At 36.2% G+C, this 21704-nt stretch overlaps 1 protein-coding gene across 11 annotated transcripts in view; it reads left to right on the plus strand.

Moving 5' to 3' along the window:
• R3HCC1L (R3H domain and coiled-coil containing 1 like) overlaps positions 1 to 21704 on the plus strand; it is a 103494-nt gene that overhangs the window by 48828 nt on the left and 32962 nt on the right. For all 11 annotated transcript variants that reach the window (XM_006938067.5, XM_023240810.2, XM_006938066.5 and 8 more), the window contains one exon: positions 11636 to 13458. In XM_006938067.5, the coding sequence (XP_006938129.1) occupies positions 11650 to 13458 (1809 nt within the window). In that variant the 5' untranslated portion in view covers positions 11636 to 11649. The remainder of the gene's footprint in view (positions 1 to 11635; positions 13459 to 21704) is intronic.

Consider the following 21704-nt stretch of genomic DNA (forward strand, 5'->3'; position numbering starts at 1 on the left):
CCAGAGCATACCAGGGAGAGTCAGTGACAAAGTTACAGAGGAGGTAACCTTTAAGGTGAGAGATGAAGGACAGGTAGGAGGCCATCAGGCAAGCATCTAACAGAGAAGGTAGTAAGTTGTAAGTCACAGAGGTGTGGGAAGGCAGCTGGGCATGATTCTGGTACTGCTAGGAGTTGGAACTGATGAAATACAAAGTCCGAAGTTAGGAGTGGCTGGAGATGAAATTCGGCACATAGGTAGTTTTAGGGGTGGCAGGGGAGTTAGATCACCTAGGGCCAAATACGCTATGCAAGATACTTTAAATTTTTTTTTTTTTCAACGTTTATTTATTTTTGGGACAGAGAGACAGAGCATGAACGGGGGAGGGGCAGAGAGAGAGGGAGACACAGAATCTGAAACAGGCTCCAGGCTCCGAGCCATCAGCCCAGAGCCTGACGCGGGGCTCGAACTCACGGACCGCGAGATCGTGACCTGGCTGAAGTCGGACGCTTAACCGACTGTGCCACCCAGGCGCCCCAATGCAAGATACTTTAAAGTTTGTGGTAAAGAACCACTGAGGAATTTTGAACAAGGAAATGACCAAATCTAATTTGTGTTTTAGAAAATTACTGGAAGCAGCATAGAAGTAGAATGAAGAGGGCTTGGTAATTGATTGAAATGTCAGGAATAATGACTTCCAGGTTGCTGGTGTGAACAACTGGGTTGACAGTGATACCATTCCCCCAGCTGTGAAACTGGGGAGAGAAGAGCAGTGAATCTGAGAGGATGGCTAGAATTTAAAAGTACAGTATATAATAATTTTAGTGCTCAGAAGTCTGTTAGTTTACTTGTGTCACTTAATATATTTTGTATATTACATTTAATTATAAACGTTATTAAACTTCTAAGATATTTTTTAATTCTCACAAATGGACATATATGATGCTGAACTGAAGGATGTTGGCATCTCTTAGTTTTGCCAGTTTGCAAGTAGACCGATGAGAATAAGAATGCTCTTGACAGAATAGTAAAACAAAGGAAGTTGTTTTATTAATATGCAAAGAAATGATTCAAAATGTAGGCCGTTGACAGTTTTAAACATACATGAAAAAATGCTCTTAAATTTGAGTTGAGGATAACTTCTACTACAGTTATGTTTTTTAATCAGTTTTATTTTCTAATTTATGAAATATAAGTAGACTTTACTTATTTTGATGCTTTTTTTTTTATCATCATGAACTTACAAAACATTAAAGTGTTTTTGTCTGTGTCAGAGATAAGCTTATCTACACATTTATATTTTAGTTGATTTCTTGGTTTAGTATATTTCCTTGTTGTTGAAAGTGGAAAATTTTGGAACAGGCAAGATATAAGAGGAAAAAAGCACACTGTGTTTGTTCTTGTGGTGTTAAGGATATGGCAAAATCTTAGACCAGCGCTATCACATTACATATGTATCATAGACCACAAATGGGAGCCACATATGTAATTTTAAATTCTCTGATAGTGGCATTTAAGACTACAAAAACAGATGAAATTAACGTTTTTTATTTAACCTGTTGTATTCAAAATAGTATCACTTCAACATATATAAATTTAAAAATATTAATGAGACATTTTATTTTTGTTTGTCTATTTATTTATATTTTTGGTGTACCGGGTCTTTGAAATCCAGGGTTTATTTTACATGCACAGCACATCTCAGTTTAGTCTGGTCACTTTTCAAATGCTCAATAGCTACATGTTGCTGGTGGCTATGTATTGAACAGTGTTCTAGATCATTCCTAGACCAAAAGGTAGAAGTTGCTCAGCATTTTGCAACATTTGAGGGTATCTTTCCAACATCAAGTAATTTATGTACTATGTGTTTTATTATACTGTCAGGTATATTAAAGAGGCCGCTCTTTTCTCCATTCATCATTTTCCTACTTACAGTACTTTTGTCCAATAAAGGTCTGTTTATCAATTTTCATTGCCTTTTCTTTCTCCTACAGCAATTTATGGTACTGACCTCTTATACAAAAATGATAGCATATCTTTAAATTTTAGGGATTTTGTTTTTACTTACAAAAAATACTACATTTATTGTAACAAACTTCAAACAATACAGAGTGTATGTATAAAAAGATAGTTAAGTAATCCTTAATTCTTTTTCATCTTTCATTTTCTATTCTCTGAGGTGTAAACCACTGTTTTCAAAGGACGATATCCTATCTGTTCTTAGGAATATACATTTATGAGAAATTCTTAAAGTGAGGAAACTGATACTTGGGAAATACCTCTTGAAGTGGACCTGTTTAAAATGAAGACTAAAGCTTCTTAGTAATAAATAAAAGATTTGTTTGGGACAATTTTCTGAAATAAAAACATTTATTTTACCACATATGTAATAACATTTGGGTTTTAATTATGGCTGTGCTAATTCTCAATTAAGAAGGAATGATACATCGGTATAATTTTTCCACTAAAATTGTGTGATAGTCTGATAGCATCCTTCACTTTGTTTGACTTTCTTAGTATTTATCATACAGACTAGACCAGTGCATCAGTTTTAGGAAAACTATTGAGAGCTTTAGCAGTTTCTCAAGGGATTTTTCGTAATCCTTTGACGTTTCCTTTCTTGTTTTTTATTCTGTCATCATCCTTGATGCATTCCCTTTTTCAGTTGTTACTGGTTTGATTCAGCCAGATCTACATTCCCCAAGGGTTTTGCTGTGGAATGAGTACTTCCTTCAGCACTATTTTCATAGACTTCATGAAATCCTACACTCTTTTCAAGATTTGTATTTTCACTTTACAATTGAGTTGCATTGTGTTTAGTTTGTATTTTTGGATGTTTAAAACATTAGACTGTTAGTAAGAGGTAGATAGGCAAACCCAGGATACATAGTTGCAGTAGCTGTTAGTGTTAAGTAGAAATGGATCTTATAGGTGTCAAGGCACATTTGAATATTATTTTATTATAAGGGCTTTTGATTCTCTCTGCAAACTTGTAACTTAAGGAACTGAACTGCCTCTTTAAATAATAGCTTTTATTGAGACTTTACCATGACTGGAAAATTTGTATTCATGTATCATTTTATTTAACCTGTTCAGTGTGCCTATGAAATAAGCCTGTTATTATAATACCTCATTTTATGCTTTGAGTAAACTGAGGCTTACAATGGTAACTTTTGCCCCAGTAAAGTTATTTGTCTAAGGTAAGGGCTAATCAAGTGTGGAGCTGGGATTCTAACCCAGGAAACCAGCCCATATTGGCTGCTCACTCATGTACATGCACACACACACACACACACACACACACACACACATACGTGCAAAAAAAAAAAAAGAGGATTGAATTATAATTATCTTTTTTTAACTTAGTATTATGTTTTGGATATAGATTCATTGTATGGATGGGCCATAATTTTAAGGAATTACCCCTGTTTAGATTGTTTGCAGTTTTTGTTTATTTTTTATTTTGCTAATGTTGCTGTTCTTGATAACTAAGAAGCTTAGATTATAATAACCGTGTGAGAAATAGAGGAGAGGAGGCATTGGGCCTGGGAGAGATGAGTTAGAAACTGGGTTCACTTCCTAAAGCCTTAACTTCACAAAGAGTTGTATCCCACTCAGAGGATGTACTAGGAAAAAAATTACTCAGTGTTACAGAAAGAAAATAAGGAAGCTTGTCTATTTTCACCTGGGTTCTGAGTGAAGGGAAAAAGTGTTCTGAGATTTTGTAGCTACTGTTTTACCTCCATGTAGTTTATGTTTCATACATATAATTTTACTAAACAGTCCAGAAAAATCCAACTCTTAAAAATAGACATTAATGTAGAACCAGTTCATAAAAGAACACTTACAGTCTGGCTGAATGAAATTCCCACAGATAAAGCCCCACTGAGGTTGAGCTCACCACCCACCCAAAATTACCAAAAAGAAGAAGAAGAAGAAGAAGAAGAAGAAGAAGAAGAATCATCATCATCATCATCATCATCATCATCATCATCATCATCATGCCAAGACACATCAGAATTAAATCCTCAAGAATTTCAGAAAGTAGAACTATTACATAATAAATATTTAATATTATAATAAAAATTGAAGTATAAAACTAATACAAAAGTAAATGCCACGATTGTAATAATAAACATTAAAAAATAAAATGGAAATGTTAAAAATGATTAAAGGTAAAAAGAAAACAAGTATCAGAACAATATCAACACAACTATTAAAAAAGCATAAGACCAGGGAGATCAGGGGAGGGTGGGGGTAAATAGGACTTATATAATAAAACCTTATTCATTAAAATTTAAAAACTGATAGGATAGGATAAAATGCAGAATATGCAAATTTGAAGAAAAAACTAGTGATGTGGAAGGTGAATCTGAAGGTATTGCCCTGAATGAATAGAATTGGTAAAAGACTCAGAGATAAAATACTCAAATTCAAGAAGCACAGTGGTGTTCTAGTAGAAAAATAATACTAAACACACACTTAAAACACATAGTAGACACTTGAACACCAGGTACCTAAGAGAATATCAAGAGAATCACCAGAGAAGAAAGAGATTACCTACAAAGCAGTGACAGACTGACAACAGATTTCCTAACAGTAACAACAGAAGTCAAATCTGTTAAAGGATGGGAGCAGTGGAAAGATATTTTCACACAAAAACTACCAAGTACATATGGAAGATATTGTGAAATAAAAACACCTGTACAGTTGTTTAGGAGACAGATACAAATAATAGTTAACTTTAGGTATTGAGAGAAGCACTCATGTTAAAATGCTAACAGACTAGAAATAAGAGTATGGAGCCTTTTGAGCAGTAGGAAAACAAGCAAACAAACAAACAACTTGGTCAATCTTAAAGTAGGGAAATAAGAAAACTACAAAAGTAGGATAAATGGAAAGGAAGCACAAAATAAAAAGGTAGAAGTACTTCCAGATATATCTATAATTGTAATAAGTATAAATGCACTAAATTTGATAATTAAAAGACTGACATTGACAGAATAGGTACAGAATACACAGTTCAGTTGTATGCTGTTTGCAAGAGATACATCTAAAGCATGGTAACACAAGTTGAAAGTAAGAGGACAAGAAATGAAAGCTGCCATAGTTAAATTACTTTTAGACAACATAGACTCTAGCACCCCTGCCCCCAAATTCAGCAAGAGAAGAGATTGCTGCATAATGGTTAAGAGTAACAGTTTATCAGGAAAATAGAATAATTTTCAATGTAAGTATCAGGTAACATCAGAAAATTATATAAAAGTATAAAAATTAATATACAGACTCAAACCAATAATTCCACAAATACAGGTATTTCACAAATACACTCCAATGATTAATTAAGCAAACAGACAATAAGATACGATTTGAACAATAATAAACATGATTTAATGAACACACACACATGTAACACCCATGATTAAGCAGACAAACAGTAAGTTTATCATTTGAGTATGTGTGTAATCACTGTTAACATTACAAAGAGGAGACAATCAGACATTATAGCTCTCTGATGTGATGTAATAGGAAGTGCATAGTTGGATTTAGACATATTCTTGCTTTAAAAAAAATTAAACCCAAATCCTATCAAGCCTCTAGATCACCACTTTTTAGTAAGTACAGAGACTATAAGAGTTTATTGGACAATACTACAAGAATGCAGTCAGCAAACTCCACAGAATGTGAGAAATTCTATAGGACAAATAACCAAGTTTCTTTAACAAATGAATGGCAAGATAGGAAAACATAAACAGTTTGATTAGCACCTATAAATTAAAAGACCAGTGTGTAGATCTTTTGGGATCCTGATTTTAACAAACCAAGTGTTCAAAAAAAAAAAAAAAAAAAAAAACAAAACAGTTGGCCTCAGAAGTTGAGTACTGGATATATAATGATTTAAGGAATTATTTCTCTCTCTCTTTTTTTAAGGTGTGTATGGTTTTGTTAAAAAAAAAAAGAAGTCTTCTAAAGACAGATACTGAGGTACTTAAGGATAGAATGAAATAATATTTGGGACTTTAAAATAATCCAGTGAGGGTGGGAATATATGCACACATAACGTGAAGAAACGGGCTCTGATTTGAAGCTGAGTAATGGGTATTTGAGAGTCATTATAAATATTTTCTAATACGTGCTTGAAAATTTTTGTTATGCAAAAGTAATAACAGCAACAACAAAAACTTTAGAATATAGCTAATTAAGTCACTAGCTCAGGAAGTTAATCAAAGAAAAATGGCATTATCCTAAAGAAAATTGAAGGAAGAGATTGAGATGAGAGATGAAGGCAGAAATTAATGATATGGAAATGATACAGAGAAGATCCTCTTCCTGTTTATTAACATACATTAATTGTGCCTTGCCTTCTTCCCAAAGGATTTTGAGATCCCCAAAGGGACAGAGAAATAAATGTTACCAGAAGTCTGGGATGGATTAATCATTCATTGTATTTGTACACCAGACTTGATTCTGTGTTTTCTGGAAAAGAGCAGAAAGGGACATATTTGCTATACCTGATAAAGGGACTGTGTAACTTTGAGAGACATGCTGTTTTCCCTTCTATTTTATACATGGGAGATGGGATAAGATGGTAATTACTTTCAACTTTGGTTTGCAAAAGTTAGAAAATGTTTTGCAAGTGGACATTTCCTGTATCCACCAGCTGTGAAAATCAAGATTTTTAACTTAGAAAATCTAATCTTAGCTTTTGTAGTGAGTGAAGATACATAGTTTACTTTTGCTTTCAGAAAAATGCTAAGGATTTACTGGTAAACGTGAAGGAACTTGCAGAGTTGGAAGATCATTTTGCAACCATCATACTAAAGATTGGGTCAGATTAGACTTGTTAGTGGATGCTAAATCTAGGGGAAATTTTGATGAGGAGTAGGATATTTGTATGCTCTTGAAGTGTTACTCCACAGACTGCTTTTAGTTGCAAGGGAGAAAATACACAGTAATTATACAGTAGAGAAATTGGACAGTACCTTGACCAGGTACTCAAAGCTAAAGTCACCATTGAAGGACAGATGGGAATCATGTGCCTCCAGATGTGAGGCTCTGAGAAGGACACATGACCATCTATGTACTATTCTGGCTGAGAATGTATAACCTCAATCCAATCATGAGGAAACACCAGATAAACCCTAACTGGGGGATGTTCTATTAAAAAAAAGGGTGGGAGAAGGAACAGTGTCCCAAATTGTCAATGTCCTAAAAGACAATGATAGTCTGTGAAAACATTCTAGAAGGTAGGAGGCTAAAGAGACGTAACTAAATGCAGTACCTGATTGTAAACCGGATCCAGTATTGGAGAGGGAAATATACTAAAAGGTCTTTAGTGGGTCAGCTGACAAAATTGGAATATGTATGTTTGATTTGATAAAAGTATCCATGTCAAATTTGCTGACATGATAACTGTATTAAAATTATCAAAGAAAATATGCCAATTTATAGGAAATATACTCTGAAGTATTTAGGGATAAAGGGCCATGATGTCTGTAATTTGCCCTCAAAAGGTTTAGAACAAATATTTGTGTGTGTGTGTAAAGAGTGGAAACGTGTACGATTGCAAATGATAAAGCAAATGGAGTAAAAATAACATAAATCTGGGTAAAGGATTGCAGGGTGCTGTTTGTAGTATTTTTGCTTTTGTAACTTATCTGTAAATTTGAAATTATTTCCAAGTAAAAAGACCAGATATATGCTGTTGTTATGATGCATTCTAATGAACAAAGTGGTAGTGCTTAATTTGTTCTTGAAGAATGAACAGTTAACATGCCCATTAGGCAGTTTCTCTCAAATATCCTCTGTCTCTAGTGAGCCACTGGTAAGTACTGGATCAAATCAGTTCATGGTTGAATTATCCAGTGAGTGCCTTAAGTGCCAGTATTCTCTATTGTTGATTGAAGAAGGATCCATATGTTTTATATACCGAATATGGGCCAACAGCATTAAAATTCTGTTATAAAAATTGTAAAAGCCTGATTTGTTCTATGCTAGTTTGCCTATCATGAAGATGGGACAGAGAGGTACTTAGAGGAAGTTACTGATTATTTTCTCTCAAGAGATATTTGAAACTTTAGAAGCAGTTGGACAGGTTCTCACAAATGATCCTAGTCTTCAGAAGTATAGGATAGAAAAAAATGATTTGGCCTAAAATATTTGAAAGGTGTATATTAGCAGTTAACTGCCCACCATCACAAAGGAATCTTAAGTTTTTATCTCCTTCAGAAAATATAATTCTCTGCAATATAATTGCATGCTGATGACCATTCCAGAATAAATTGCAAAGTACACCCCAAATAACCTGCCTGTTAAGAAGAAAACTGGACCAATAAAAAGCATTTAGAATATTGTAAAAAAGTTAAAACCATATTAAAGAGCGAAAGAAAACATCAAGTGCTATTAGTAAATATCTGGGTGGGAATTTTTTAATCTAAGATTTAAAAACTTGTGTATGCCAGGCATCCCTTCTCCCCTTGTTAAAGGCCTTTCATGCCTACAGTTGCAAAAAAAGTTCACAAAAAGCATAACGGCTTTAAACTGATTTGATATTATCTTAAAGGTCCACAAGATGGGGATTCTCTTCTTTTTTTCTATGTCTGTGAGAAATTATGAAAGAATTGTTCTAGCCAGTGGTGTATTGGAGAATCTCCTACTGGTCTGAGAGCTGATTGTTAAAGTTTTAGGAATTTTGCAAACTGTTAACACAGCCATCATTAAGAATTAAATTACATAGCTTATTATTAAATAAATGGCATTAAAAAAGGTAATCAATATTTAAAATTCACTTCCTAATTATTTTACTATGATTTATGTTCTTGAAGTTATTTATGAATATCGAACCTTTAGGTTGAGCTACTGTATCATGGCGTGTTACTGCGTGTGTTTCCCCAATTCCATTTTCAGTGAAGTTACATCGATAGCTTGGAATTAGCTACGGTAGGAATATTTACATCACAGAGTTAAGCAAATGCCATAAATCGGGGCTTGATTTATTGTTTATTGCTCGTCTATATGTAAAGTGATGGAGAAAATGCTAATAATGCAAACTTAAAGTGTCAGGTCTTTATCTATTACATTGTACATAGCTCAAAAATTGAGAATATATTTTGCATTTCAGAAATGATTATTCACTTCAGCAAAGAAGTTACTCACATTGTTGACATCATTGATGTGAGCGAAAATATCAACCAGTCCTCTGAATTACAGTGGAAAGCTGGTTGCTAAACATTGACCAGCACGTTGCTGGTCATGGCCTAATTGAGTTTGGTGTTCTGGTAAGAAGTGGGTGGTATAAATTTCTTATACTGTTTTCAGCTTTAGGAAATCGAATCATGACATGTGGGCATTAACTTTAAAAAGGCAAATTATGTTTTAAAAGTCATTAGCAGTAGCACAAAATAATTTTAAATTTGAAGCCTTTGATACATATCTATTGTGGAAGAGAAAAATAGAATCATAGAATTTCAAGTCTGAAGAATACTTAAATCCTGACTTACCTACAGATAGAAATTCTTTCTCTAGTGTATCAGTCAGTCATCCAGACTGTAGAGACAGAGCTCATTACCTGATTAATAGTGTTGGAAAGTTCTATATATGGAGCTAAACTTTGTTTTTCTTTAATTTCTACCAATTGGTTCTGGTACTGACTTCTGGAGAAGCATAGAATCATAGAAGAGAACATTTATCTCTTCTGTAGAGCAACTAGCTCTTCAGGTTTAAAGGTAGTTTGGATGTTTCCAATTAGACCTCTTTAGGCAAGAAGTAACCTTTAATTCCTTTAACCATATTTTGTGTGGTATATTTTCTGAGCTGTACAATCTAAGATTGTGTTGCTTTTGTAAACATCCACATCACTACCTTTTGAGGTTTATTGACTTTACAGATGAAATTTAATTCTTTTTTTGTGCAGTTACACACAAATCAGTTGTTCTGTGGTGTTTGATTTTTTAATCAAAGCAGATCTTTGTATTTATTCGTATTACTTCAGCGCAGCATTCCAGATTGGAGAAATGATACTAAATTGTAATTTTATCATTTTGGGCATTTATTAACCATACTGATTTTGTATCAGTTGCAGATTTGATAAGCACTCATTGTTTATTGTTTATATTCAAATTATTGTTTAAAATGTTGAATTTCAAAGGCCTGTGGGGACACAGATTATCTTTAAATAATCCTCTCTAAATTCATTTCTGCCTATTACTACTTTTTGCTGCAAGTCCACCTTCTAGTTCTATTAAGTAGCCCACATTTCCATCTTATAATGCAAGAGTTCATCATGACATATATTGTCAGATGCTTTGTTAACTGAGATCAAGATGCACTGTCTCTGGGCTCCCAGTGAAATACACGTTAGTACTTCTGTCTTTGTAAAGTAGGCATATTTGAAAAATCCTGGCATGTCTAAATGTTAAAGTCCTATTTGTCCACAATTGGAAAGCTAGAAAGAAAATCTACCATGAGTTGTAGGTTAGATAATAATTAAGACCTCAAAAGAGAAAAGGAATGAGAGGATTTATGGGAACATTTGATGCTCAGGGCCACGGTAAATACCTGGGCTGCAAAGAAAACAGCCTGTGCCATGAGAGCAGAGCTTCTTCACTGAGAAGGTATTCTGGAGCAGGTGAGAATTGAGGGATCTGGAAATAGCTTCCCTAGTATTATCTATTTTCTTTGTAATGTGTGTGGTGAAATCTTAACAGTGAATGCTTCTGAGTGTATATGGGTGTTTCTTTGTGATGTACCTCCTTATTCTTTTTGCTATGGATACAGTAATACTTCATGGTATAATTTTGAAGATTAAAAACTCAATATGAAGTCATCTAGCTCATTTTCTTGTATTTTGTTGATGGTAGATAAAGCCTTATTTAACCATTTGTTAAGTTTTTTCCTTTTTTTAATTTCCATTGGCCAATTGTGGTGAGTTTCTCAAGAAGTTACTAAATGTGAGTTGTTGCATCACATTTCTTGGTCTCCAGTCTTCTTCATCCTGTCCAGACCCATTTTATTGCTGCTGGAAGAAAAATTTATGACGGGTCATTTGATTAAATAGTATTAGAATAATGATGTTCTTTTCCCCACTACCTATTCTCCCAAAAATCATAGTTCAAGAGCAACAGGTTCTAGAAGTTAGTCCTGGATTAGTTGTCTCATTTTCTAGCCTCCATTCAAGTTACTTTTAAAAATCATATTTATGTGGATACATTTATGTTAAACAAATGTGTTTTTAGAGGTCCTCCTTGAATATACTCTTCAGTGTAAATTCTGGGCCCCAGGAATAGGGAGATAGTAGTGTTTCATGAGTACTTAATAGCTGGCAGTCACTTTTCTGATAATCTTTTAATTTAGCCAAGTCAGGGCTACTTGTTAAAAAAGTAGAGAGGACTTCAGATGTAGAAGTAAAGGGTTTGGGGCATATGAAGAAAGAGAGTTACATGAATAAAATTCATGAGCTCATGAGTTATTTTGGAATTTACTTTCCTTAGTGGCATAACTTACTACATTAATTATTTTATGGCAGGTTTTACTTTGTTTTAACTTGAGGGTTTCTATAGGATGGGTTAGTAGGCCCTGTACCTAGTCTTTAAAGAATCTCTTGGTTCAGCATGTTGTACTTCATTTTTGGTGATTGATTTATTCTGTCTTCTTGCAGATTGAGGTGGTGCCATGCAGCAAGCAGCAGAGAGATGCAGAGTTCGAGCCAGAAGGCCTGACATGGCACTTTATATACCGAAAGCTCGAAGGGGTATAGTGTTGCTTAAGTCAGGTGATGAAGAAAAAAGCTGTGGTCCACCTAACTCTGTGGTGAAAGAAGAACAAAAAGAAGATGGTCTCTTCCAAAAGGAGATCTTTAGAGGCAAATCTGAGACTCAGACACTAAGCATTAATCCTGATGATAAGGAACACAACCATAAGGAAGGAAAGAAGTTTTCAACAAAATTAAGAAAAGACACATGCCTTCAAGAAAGAAAGAAAGACAGGGTTTGTGTTAGGAGGGGAACCACAGAATCTAAAGAAGCATTATCCCAAGGACATCAGCAAAGTGTCCCAAATCCTGGGATGCTACCTAGTGCACCTTTACAAAGACACGTTAAACCAAAGAAGGTGGAGTGTTTGGAGGTCGAAACCACAAATGTGATAGGACCTGGGAAGTTGCTTCTATCTCAGTCTTGTTCAGAAGTGGGTGAGGCCCAGGTTCTAAACAAACCATTCCAAAATACGGAATTCTGTGATTTCAGTAGGCACAAACTAAGTGGCAAAACGTTCAAAGGCAGAGATTTGGAAAACAGAATTGAAACTGATGTCAAGGTGGTGGAGATACTATCCCAGTTTCCTGGAGTTTTTAATTCTGTATTGAAACCTGAGAGTAAGACTGTGCCAGTAAAACTAAGTTCTGATTCTGAAACTGTACCAGAAAGTATGCAAACATCGTGTGGAATGTTGACTCTCGGCAATGGAGGCATCACTGCCATTTCTGTTCCTGGAAGTGCGGATGGTGTCACTGATCAAACTTGTGTAGACTTTGAAGCTGAGAATGTTGGTGATACAGCCAACAGTACAGATATCATCTTGGCTCAGAGAGGTATAGATTCCATTCCTGAGACTTTGGGTCACATCTCTCATAAAATGACCATAGTCAGCAAATTAGAGAGTATAAATGGCATTTTTGATCCAACACTGATTAGAGAGTATGAGAAGAATGACAGTACTGCTGATGACTTGTGTATAAGATATGAACCTTCTGATACAGCTCTCCTTGCTCATGAAACAGATCTAGATAATAGGCTGAAGAGTGTAGGTGACATTACCCATAAGGCATGTAAGATGGACATTACAGATGTCCTGTCTGATCAGATAACTGTGGGTAGCCCTTGTGTAGCTGCAGTTAGAACAGTTGGTGAGGCCTGTAGCAACACAAATAGTTTCTCAAAATATTTAGAAATGAGTGCAGATACAGCCCCTCTTCATGTAGCTGGGAGTGGGAATGACATAGAAAATTTCAGCAGCCTGACTGCTTGCTCAGATATTTATGCTGAGAGTATTTCATCTAGTTTCACAGAGTCAACAGGAAAGTTGATAGAGAGCTTGTCAGATTGTGCTTCCTCCTTACCTATAAAGAAGATTGCTGGTAGTAATTGTAGCACTTTTTTGGACTGTGAACTCAGTATGTTAAATGGGACAAAAGTACTTTCAGACAGTGCCTTGGGCATTGATCTAGATTGTACGGGTGATATAACAGAGGCATTGCATGAACTAAAAACTGCCGAAGAGTTCGAAACAAAAGAGGAAGATAACTCAGAGAATATAGAATTTGGTGTATCCTTTCCTGATACGGAATCTGTATCTATGGAAACATCTATGGAACCGAAAGCAACGGAAACATCTCATGTGGAGGGAAGTACTGCTACTGAGGACAGCTGGGAGTCTCTGTTTAATGATGATGGTGACTGCTTGGATCCACGTCTTCTACAAGAGGTCTGTTCAGTGGAAGTTTCTCGATGCTTACATAATTTATAGATTCATAGAGCCTGGTGTTTGGGGGGGTAATTTTGACGGACATTTGTGCACATTCATACATTCACTCATGTTACATTCAATGTAAGGGTTCCTGCAATAAACAAATAGGACTGTAGATTGAGAAAAGAATGTCTGATAGATCTTTACAAAGTAAAACATACCAAATTGAGTATCTATTATAACCAAGTTGTGAGAGATCTTACTGAATAGATTAAAGATGAGTTTAACGGATTCTGACTGTCTGTTGAGGAAATAAAGAGGGAGACTTCTTCAAAAGGGATTTTCTGCATTGACAAGATGTATTTTACCCAGGCCTATCTGAGGGGAGGGGAGTAATTTATTATTCACATTTATCGTATTTTTCTAGGAAATGTTGGGATGTTGTCAGACACTGGAGGGAAGGAAGTAGAAAAGGGAAGGGTAAAATAAGGAAAGGTATGATCGTTTCTTAAGTAGTTTATGCTGAGTTACAGAATAAATGATTGTTGAGTACATGTAAAGTATGAGTAAATAATGACATGCTGGCTAGTCAAGAGTTCATAAATACAAAATGTTGGGTTAGAAGTCATTTTAAAAGTTATTTAGTTTCATCTTTTTATTTTCCTAATTTAGACATTCACTCTATCCAGTATTTAAATTCCTTGCCATAAATAAGAATCATTGGTGTTAAATAGTAAAACCACTTCCCCTTTCATTCCTTATAGGAGTGTCTGGAAGGAGAAAAAATAATTTCCCAATGAAATCACCAATTTTATAAATGAGGAAATTGAAGCTTAGTGGTCAGACCTTTAGGAAAGGCAGAATCAGGGTTTCCATTTAGTTCTCTCTTAATCCAATGTTCGTGTTCTTTCTACCAGACCATGTTGTTACCTATAACATAGTTTTGTTTGAGTGATTCCAGAGAACCTTTTAAATATGAAGTGATTGGTTCTTTTGTTTCTCAGAATTAAACCCTAAGTACAGAAAAACGGTCACATGCATGTGAAGACACATGTGAGAATGAAGAGGGTGTAGCCCATTGGACAGAGCTGACTTTCCAATACCAAGCAGTTCCTCTTCATTCTTAGGTGTTTGCATGTGCACATGTACCACAGGTAGCACTTCTTATGGTCAAGTCAGGAAGTACTATGTCCTAAATATTCCTTAGAAGGAAATACAGAACAGAAAATAACTACAAATGGCATCCACGAACCCCTTGAAATTGCATACAAAATTTTATATGTATGTGCAGTTTTTCATCAGATTCTCAAAGGCAGGGCTTCCCAAAGTACGAGTATCACCTGGAACTTGTTAGAAATGCAAACTCTTTATTTAGCCCAGTAGTGTGTATATTTGTGTTTTTCAGGTGACTCTGATGCATACAAAGTGAGAACCATTGCTGAAAAGGTAGTAACATACACTTGAATGTTTATCAGAATGTGAGTGTGATAACTAGAGATGGCTGTCCACACATAACTAGAAGAAAAACAGAAGTTTTAGACACAAATTAGGTTAATAAATACTAGTAATGTGGGAAGTGAGGTGGAATATAGAGAAGTTATTAAGGATCCAAGCATTGGGGGCTCCTGTGGGGCTCAGTTGGTTAAGCATCTGACTCTTGATTTCAGCTCAAGTCATGATCTCACAGTTTGTGTGTTTGAGCCCCGCATCGGGCTCCTCACTGACAGTGTGGAGCCTCCTTGGGATTCTCTGTCTGTCTGTCTGTCTCTCTCTCTCTCTCTCTGCCCCTCCACTTCTCGTGCTCTCTCTCTCTCTCTCTTTCTCAAAATAAATAAAAATAAAAACAAAAAAGATTCAAGCATTGGAAGGTCTCCATGTTCAAAGAGATTATCTGAGGGAGCAGAGAGCACACATGTGCACAGGAGAGAAGGAATAGCTTCCTACAAAAGAAAGGTATGGCAAGAGCCCTTTACACATAATGAGGCTTAGTAAATAAATATTTATTGAATGGATGTAGATGATAGGGCAGAGTTGGAGCTCTGTGCTTTTTTAGGGTGGACACCAGGGGCTTTCAAAACTTGATTGCTGCTGGAACTTGGATTCTGTATGGTAGCTTAGGGATACAGCTTTTATAACGGGGCAAGAGGGTTCAGGTGTGCAAGTCTGTTTTTCAGATCTTAACACTGTTTGGAATAGGTGCAGAAGAAAGTAGGCAACCACTCCGTGTTTTGAGGAGCATCGTAATATAGCCAAAGACGATACTTGTATGACCTGAAGCTTGGAATGGCTAGAGAAAGGAGTATGTAGTGTTTTAAGCTGGACAGCCAGTGCCTGGGTGTTGTGTTTGGATATCACACACTGGGTTGGTGCTTGGTAGGGAGTGAGGTCTGCATTGAGGGATAAGGGTTGAAGAGAGCAAGAAGGAAGGAGGTAGATTGAGAATGCTGGTAGCAGATCCGACTCCAAACTATGATCTCCTGTGCTTTGAGTTTTAGGAGATGTAATAATAATGTTATTAAAAGATGTCACAAATTCAATAATGTTAATAGCCTTTTAGTGACTATTACTCTTAATTTATTATTTATATTGCTCTAAACATACTTTATTAAAGGTCAAATCAGAGTGTCTGTCTCTTGAAAACTTTCCAACCAATAATTTTTGGCTCTTTTCCCAGTGGGCCTGTTTCTTTGTTGACAGTGGCTACACATGGAGGTATGTCTAATACTTCTAATAGTCAGGGAGGTATGCTGTAGAGCAGGGTGTGACAGCCATTGGCATGTGAAGCAGTTTCCTGTGACATTTGAACTTCTAAAACTGCCTGAGTGGGTAGAAAGCATGGATGGGTCATCACTGAACTCCTGGAACTACAATTCTTGATGAGTCTCTAAAGATCATGGTTTGGAATGCTCAGAAATTTACATTGGTAATTGATTTAAAAAAAAATGTTGGCATGACTTCTTTTAACCCTTTGAGATCTTGGTATAAGAACACAAGAATTACTGTTGTCTGGATAAAACTTTCATAGCTCCTGCTGCCTCCCGTACTGATCTGCAGATCTGTTGTTTGGTAGGAGGGTTAACCCAGCAACATAATATAGATATTGATAGAGTGTGGCATCTGGTCCCTTCACTGGCCATTTCTGGCCTTAATTTGACACTGGTCATTTCTGGCCTTAATTTGACACTGGTCATTTCTGGCCTTGGTTTAGGTAGGAGTCTCCTTTTGTTACAGAAGGCTACTAACAATATATAACCATGGAAAAAAGAAGAGTAAAGGGACACCACCCATTCCCAGACTATCTTCTTTTGTGTGTAGACTCACGTTTATACACTCCTTCTCCCTATAGACTTTTGCAAAGATGCGGTCTGTGTTTAAGTAGGGAACCTAAAAGCGAAAGGAAAAATTCATAATCCAACCACTAAAAGCAAATTATATGAAGTACAAAGGGAGAAAAGTCCTTCATATTCCACCCCCTAGGGACTTCATTAATAGTTGGTAGTTCATCACTTTGCAGTTAAATGCAAAGTTTAAGTACCTAGAGTTTGATAAACTATAGGTTGTAAATAGCTAGATATAGTTATCACTACCATTTTGAAGGCACTGGGTTACATGCCAGCTTTTTTCTCAGCTTTATCTGAAGTTTCTTATATTTGGAGAGACAGCATGTAACCATGTGATTATCACATAATAATCTAAAGAATGATTAATATAAAACACCCATATAAGAGATGTCCTAAATTGATTGTCTGATGGGTGATCTAGACAGTGGCTTCAACAAAGGATTAGACCCTTGAGGGCTAACCTGGTTGACACTGGTTCATGTTGCTGAAGCCATAGAATTAAACAAGATTTGAAGTCCCACTTCAGAGATTGTTCTTATGTTCCTAATTTACATTTTTCTATTTTTTTTAAAATTGGTAGACTCTCTTTTTTTGAGCAGTTTTAGGTTTTCAGAAAAAAATGGAGTGAAAAAAGTACAAGGTTCTCATATACTTTATACTTCCTCACTATTTTAGTTTTTATTTTCACAGTATCTTTTATTATTAGTTGCAAATCATTTTGACAGACTTATGTTTAATATTTTTATTAAAACGTCTGAATTAGCGGCACTTGGGTGGCTCAGTTGGTTAAGCATCCGACTCTTGAATCCAGCTCAGGTCATGATCTCATGGGCTGTGAGATCGAGCCCTGCATCAAGCTCTGTGCTAACAGCGCAGAGCCTCCTTGGGATTCTCTCTCTGCCTCTCCCTGGCTTGTGCTCATACTCTCTTTCTCTCTCAAAGTAAATAAATGAACATTAAAAAAAATAAAACGTCTGAATTAACATGTTCTTGACTGCCTAAGTGAGGATTCCAGATGCTGTATTTTCGAATGCAGTCACTTGGGACATCCAGTGAATAATCTGGTTGAATTATATATTCCGTTTATTGTTCAGTCCACTAGTGGATGATGACTAGATCTCTGGTTCATACAGAAAGAGGGGACATTAAGACGATACCATTGCTAACAGTTTGTTTATTTCTAAACCAAACAACTCCTAAAATGAAAAATCTCCCTTCTGAGCTCCATTGGGTTTGTTGCATAGTATTTTTTTTCCTCTGAATCTGCATTCGCATCAACAGCATTTTAATTCCCAATGCTTTTTCAAAACTAATGAGAGGTAAACAGTTCTAGGCCTCTGTTGTCAGTACAAGGAGGGATTCTTGTCTGAAGCTTCAGAGATTCCTGGTGTGCCCTACTCTGTCCTTGGCAGTGTTTTCATGTTAGTGAGCTCCATGAGATGCCATATGTGGGGTATAGTTGGGGCAGATGGGGTAGGAATAGTGATATGACTCCTCCTAATGTTTGTTCCATTTAGTTCATTCCCTGTTGAGCGACGATAGCAGGGAGGGGAAATGGTAGGGTTGGCAAAGAGAACTAGAGTGAAAAGAAACACTTAATAACTGTATCCCAAAATTGACAATTTATTTGTGTTAAAAGTTTGGTTAAGGATAGAAACATACTTTTAGGAGAATTAAACTCATCTATGCTTTGATTTAATATAATCATTTGTATCAAAAATTGCTTGTAAGACATGCTAGATACTCTGTTGCTGGGCTTTGGGAACGAGTGCTAGAGGAAAAAGGGGACCCATCTATAGGCCTGGCTGCTGAAGTGAGTAGCCAGCAGTCAAAATATATTTAAATTCAGACTGTTTTGTTATGAATTTGGGGTTGGGGTGTAGGGAGGTATAAATTTGCAATAATGCCTAGATTTGGGACAGAGGGAATTTAAGTGCTAGTCAGCAACCTGTGCAGAAGATCTTTTGTATGAATTGACCAAAAACTGAGATTGTTGAGGAAAAGCCAAGAGGATGCCCTGGCATACTGGATACTAGGCTTAATGCACAAACACTGTGCTTCTGATCCTTCAGATGATGGGTCGTACTATTATATTGCCTGCCCAGAACAAGACTGACTCATTTCTTAAAGCAGTGGTTCTGAGTCTGAAGTTTGAAGGTCAGAAGTACATATGTATTACCTGGTAGGGACAGATAAGCCAGGACTAATACTCTCTAAAGTAATAAGCAAAGAAAACATTTTATTTGGGAGAATTGGTATGGGTATGATGTAGGATCTTAGGTAGCTAAAGGGAACATAAGGAAAAGTAGATCAGGGACTAGAGAAATCAAACAAGTGGAATGGCAATAAATGCTAACTTTATTTATTTTACAATTTTTCCTGGGTCTTGTGGACAGCCATTGTCACTGAGGTTAGCTGTCACCGGTAGTTTGGGAAGGTTCAAACCTCTAGCAGTTTCCTATTCCTGGGTAGTCTGGTCTTAGATCATTCTAGTTCATCAGTGACATCTCTCAATCTAGTCATTTCAGTGATGCTGGGAAAAGGAGGAGATGCAGATGTCTCCCTGCCTTCTCAGTGTTTCTCTTGACTATAAATTTAATGTTTTCAGGGGACTGTATAGCGTCTTCTCAAGAGCTCCAACATCAGTCTGCCACGTTAACCTCTGTACTATCAGAACAGGAACCAGGCCCATATTGGTTCAGGATGTTCACTTGGTCTCTGCCCATATATTCCTATGTCCTACATCACCATCTGTGGGAGGGAACTAGAGTTCTCAGATTTACCCTCTGGCCCTGAGGTCAGTAAATGATCATCTGAACCAATTGCTGGGGCACTATACATGTCTCATTACGGTAGCTTTTTTCTTATTTCCTTTTGCCCTTTTCCTTTTCTGCTTCCTTGTTCACTTCCTCCCTTTCTTCTCTTTAATTATGCCTTAATCCAAAGCTATGGACATGGCTTTCTCCCACCGATGATAATCAGAGGTATTGAGATATTACTTAACACCTATTCTAGAGAAGTCTTTAGATGGCACCCTAGATGGGGAGGACATTTGAGCCATTCTTGTTAGAAATTTAATGAAGCCAAAGTTTGCCTTTATGGCTTTGGTTTCTTGGTAAGTCAGTAGGGGCACAGCCTAGATACATTAGAAGTCTTATTTGCGGGTATGGAATTTCATCGGAGGCATTATCTATTCTTATACTTACTGTGTAAAATGTTAGAGTTTAAAAGTCTAAATTTATCCTTCTATTGAAAAGAACTCAAGCCCAAAATAGTATAAAAGAGGGCTAGAAGCTGTAATTTATACAGCATAGCATATAAATATTTATGCTATAATACTATAATGGTAGTATCTTTTTAGGAAACTCCTTATGGATGTTTTTGAACTTAGGTCATGAGAAATTTGAAAAAACTTGGAATACTTTTTATTTTTTTAAATAATGTTATTTCCCTGTTTGCCAAAGATAAGTCAGATGAGTAAAACATTTTAATTCTAGCTTTTGGTTTATTCATAGTACTATAGAGCACCATGAAAAATTTCTTGGCTATTACTCTGTTTTCTGTGATCCTAGAATACCTTAAATAGAATTAGATCCAGATAATTCAAAATCTTACTTTTTGTTTATAGCTTAAGCCTATTCTCCAGCCAAATCTTTTAATTTATCAAGGTTTATAGTAAATAATGACATTTTAAATTGATTTTGTTCAACAGAAAGTGAATTAGAAGCAGTTAAGTAGCCACAAGATATAAGTAGAAGAGAAAAACAAAAACAAAGAACTTGAATAACCTAACCTATGTAATTGAGAATTGACTATGTGGATTAATTCTTTTTTTTTTTTAAGTTTTTTTTATTTTAAGAGAGTGAGTGGGGGAGGGGCAGAGAGGGGAGAGAGAGAATCCCAAGCAGGCTCCACACTCTCAGCACAGAGCTGTGGGTACTTTTAATTAAACATAATAAACCACCTTAAACTATAGTTATATCTATAACAAATTTAAATATGGGGTATCAAGTTACAGGGACAAGGACAACAAAGACTTTACCACAAGTTGGTTGTATAACGTGATTACATTATCTACAGAATTAATCCATGCAGTCAATTCTAAAGGTACCTGGGTGGCTCAGTCGGTTAGGCATCTAACTCTGGACTTCAGCTCAGGTCATGATCTCACAGTTGGTGGATTCCAGCCCCTTGTCACGCTCTGCGCTGACAGCACTGCTTGGGATTCTCTCTCTCCCTCTCCCCCACTTGCACTGTCTCTCTTCATTGATTTGAAAAAGCCATCGATTGTGAAATACGTCATCATTTTATGTATCACTAAACTTTCACACAACCCTTACCCTTTAGAATTTTTATTTTACAAAGAACTCTGTTAGACTTAATTAGATGCAAATTTTTATCCTATATCCTTTCTTACATAAAGAGAATGTAGGTGAAAGAAATTGGCTAAAGTTTTCCTAAAACTCATGTTTATAGTGCAACTCTTTGTAATAATTCCTTGATTCAGTCATTGATAGGACGCCTTTCCATCCTGTATCATGTTCTGTGCCATCAAGAACTTTGATGGTGCAACATTTCTTAAAAGAATACATAAAAGAAGCAAACATCATTGTTGCTGGATTCTTTTTTTAAAATTTTTTTTAACGTTTATTTATTTTTGAGACAGAGAGAGACAGAGCATGAATGGGGGAGGGGCAGAGAGAGAGGGAGACACAGAATCCGAAGCAGGCTCCAGGCTCTGAGCCATCAGCCCAGAGCCCGACACGGGGCTCGAACTCCGGGACCGCGAGATCGTGACCTGGCTGAAGTCGGACGCTTAACCGACTGAGCCACCCAGGCGCCCCTTGTTGCTGGATTCTTAAGCCTTGTTTGCATTTATTTAGAGCACTTCTTATATCCAGATTTTCTTCCACACTGTTGACC

This window comes from Felis catus, chromosome D2, assembly GCF_018350175.1.
Source record: "Felis catus isolate Fca126 chromosome D2, F.catus_Fca126_mat1.0, whole genome shotgun sequence".
Lineage (NCBI taxonomy): Eukaryota > Metazoa > Chordata > Mammalia > Carnivora > Felidae > Felis > Felis catus.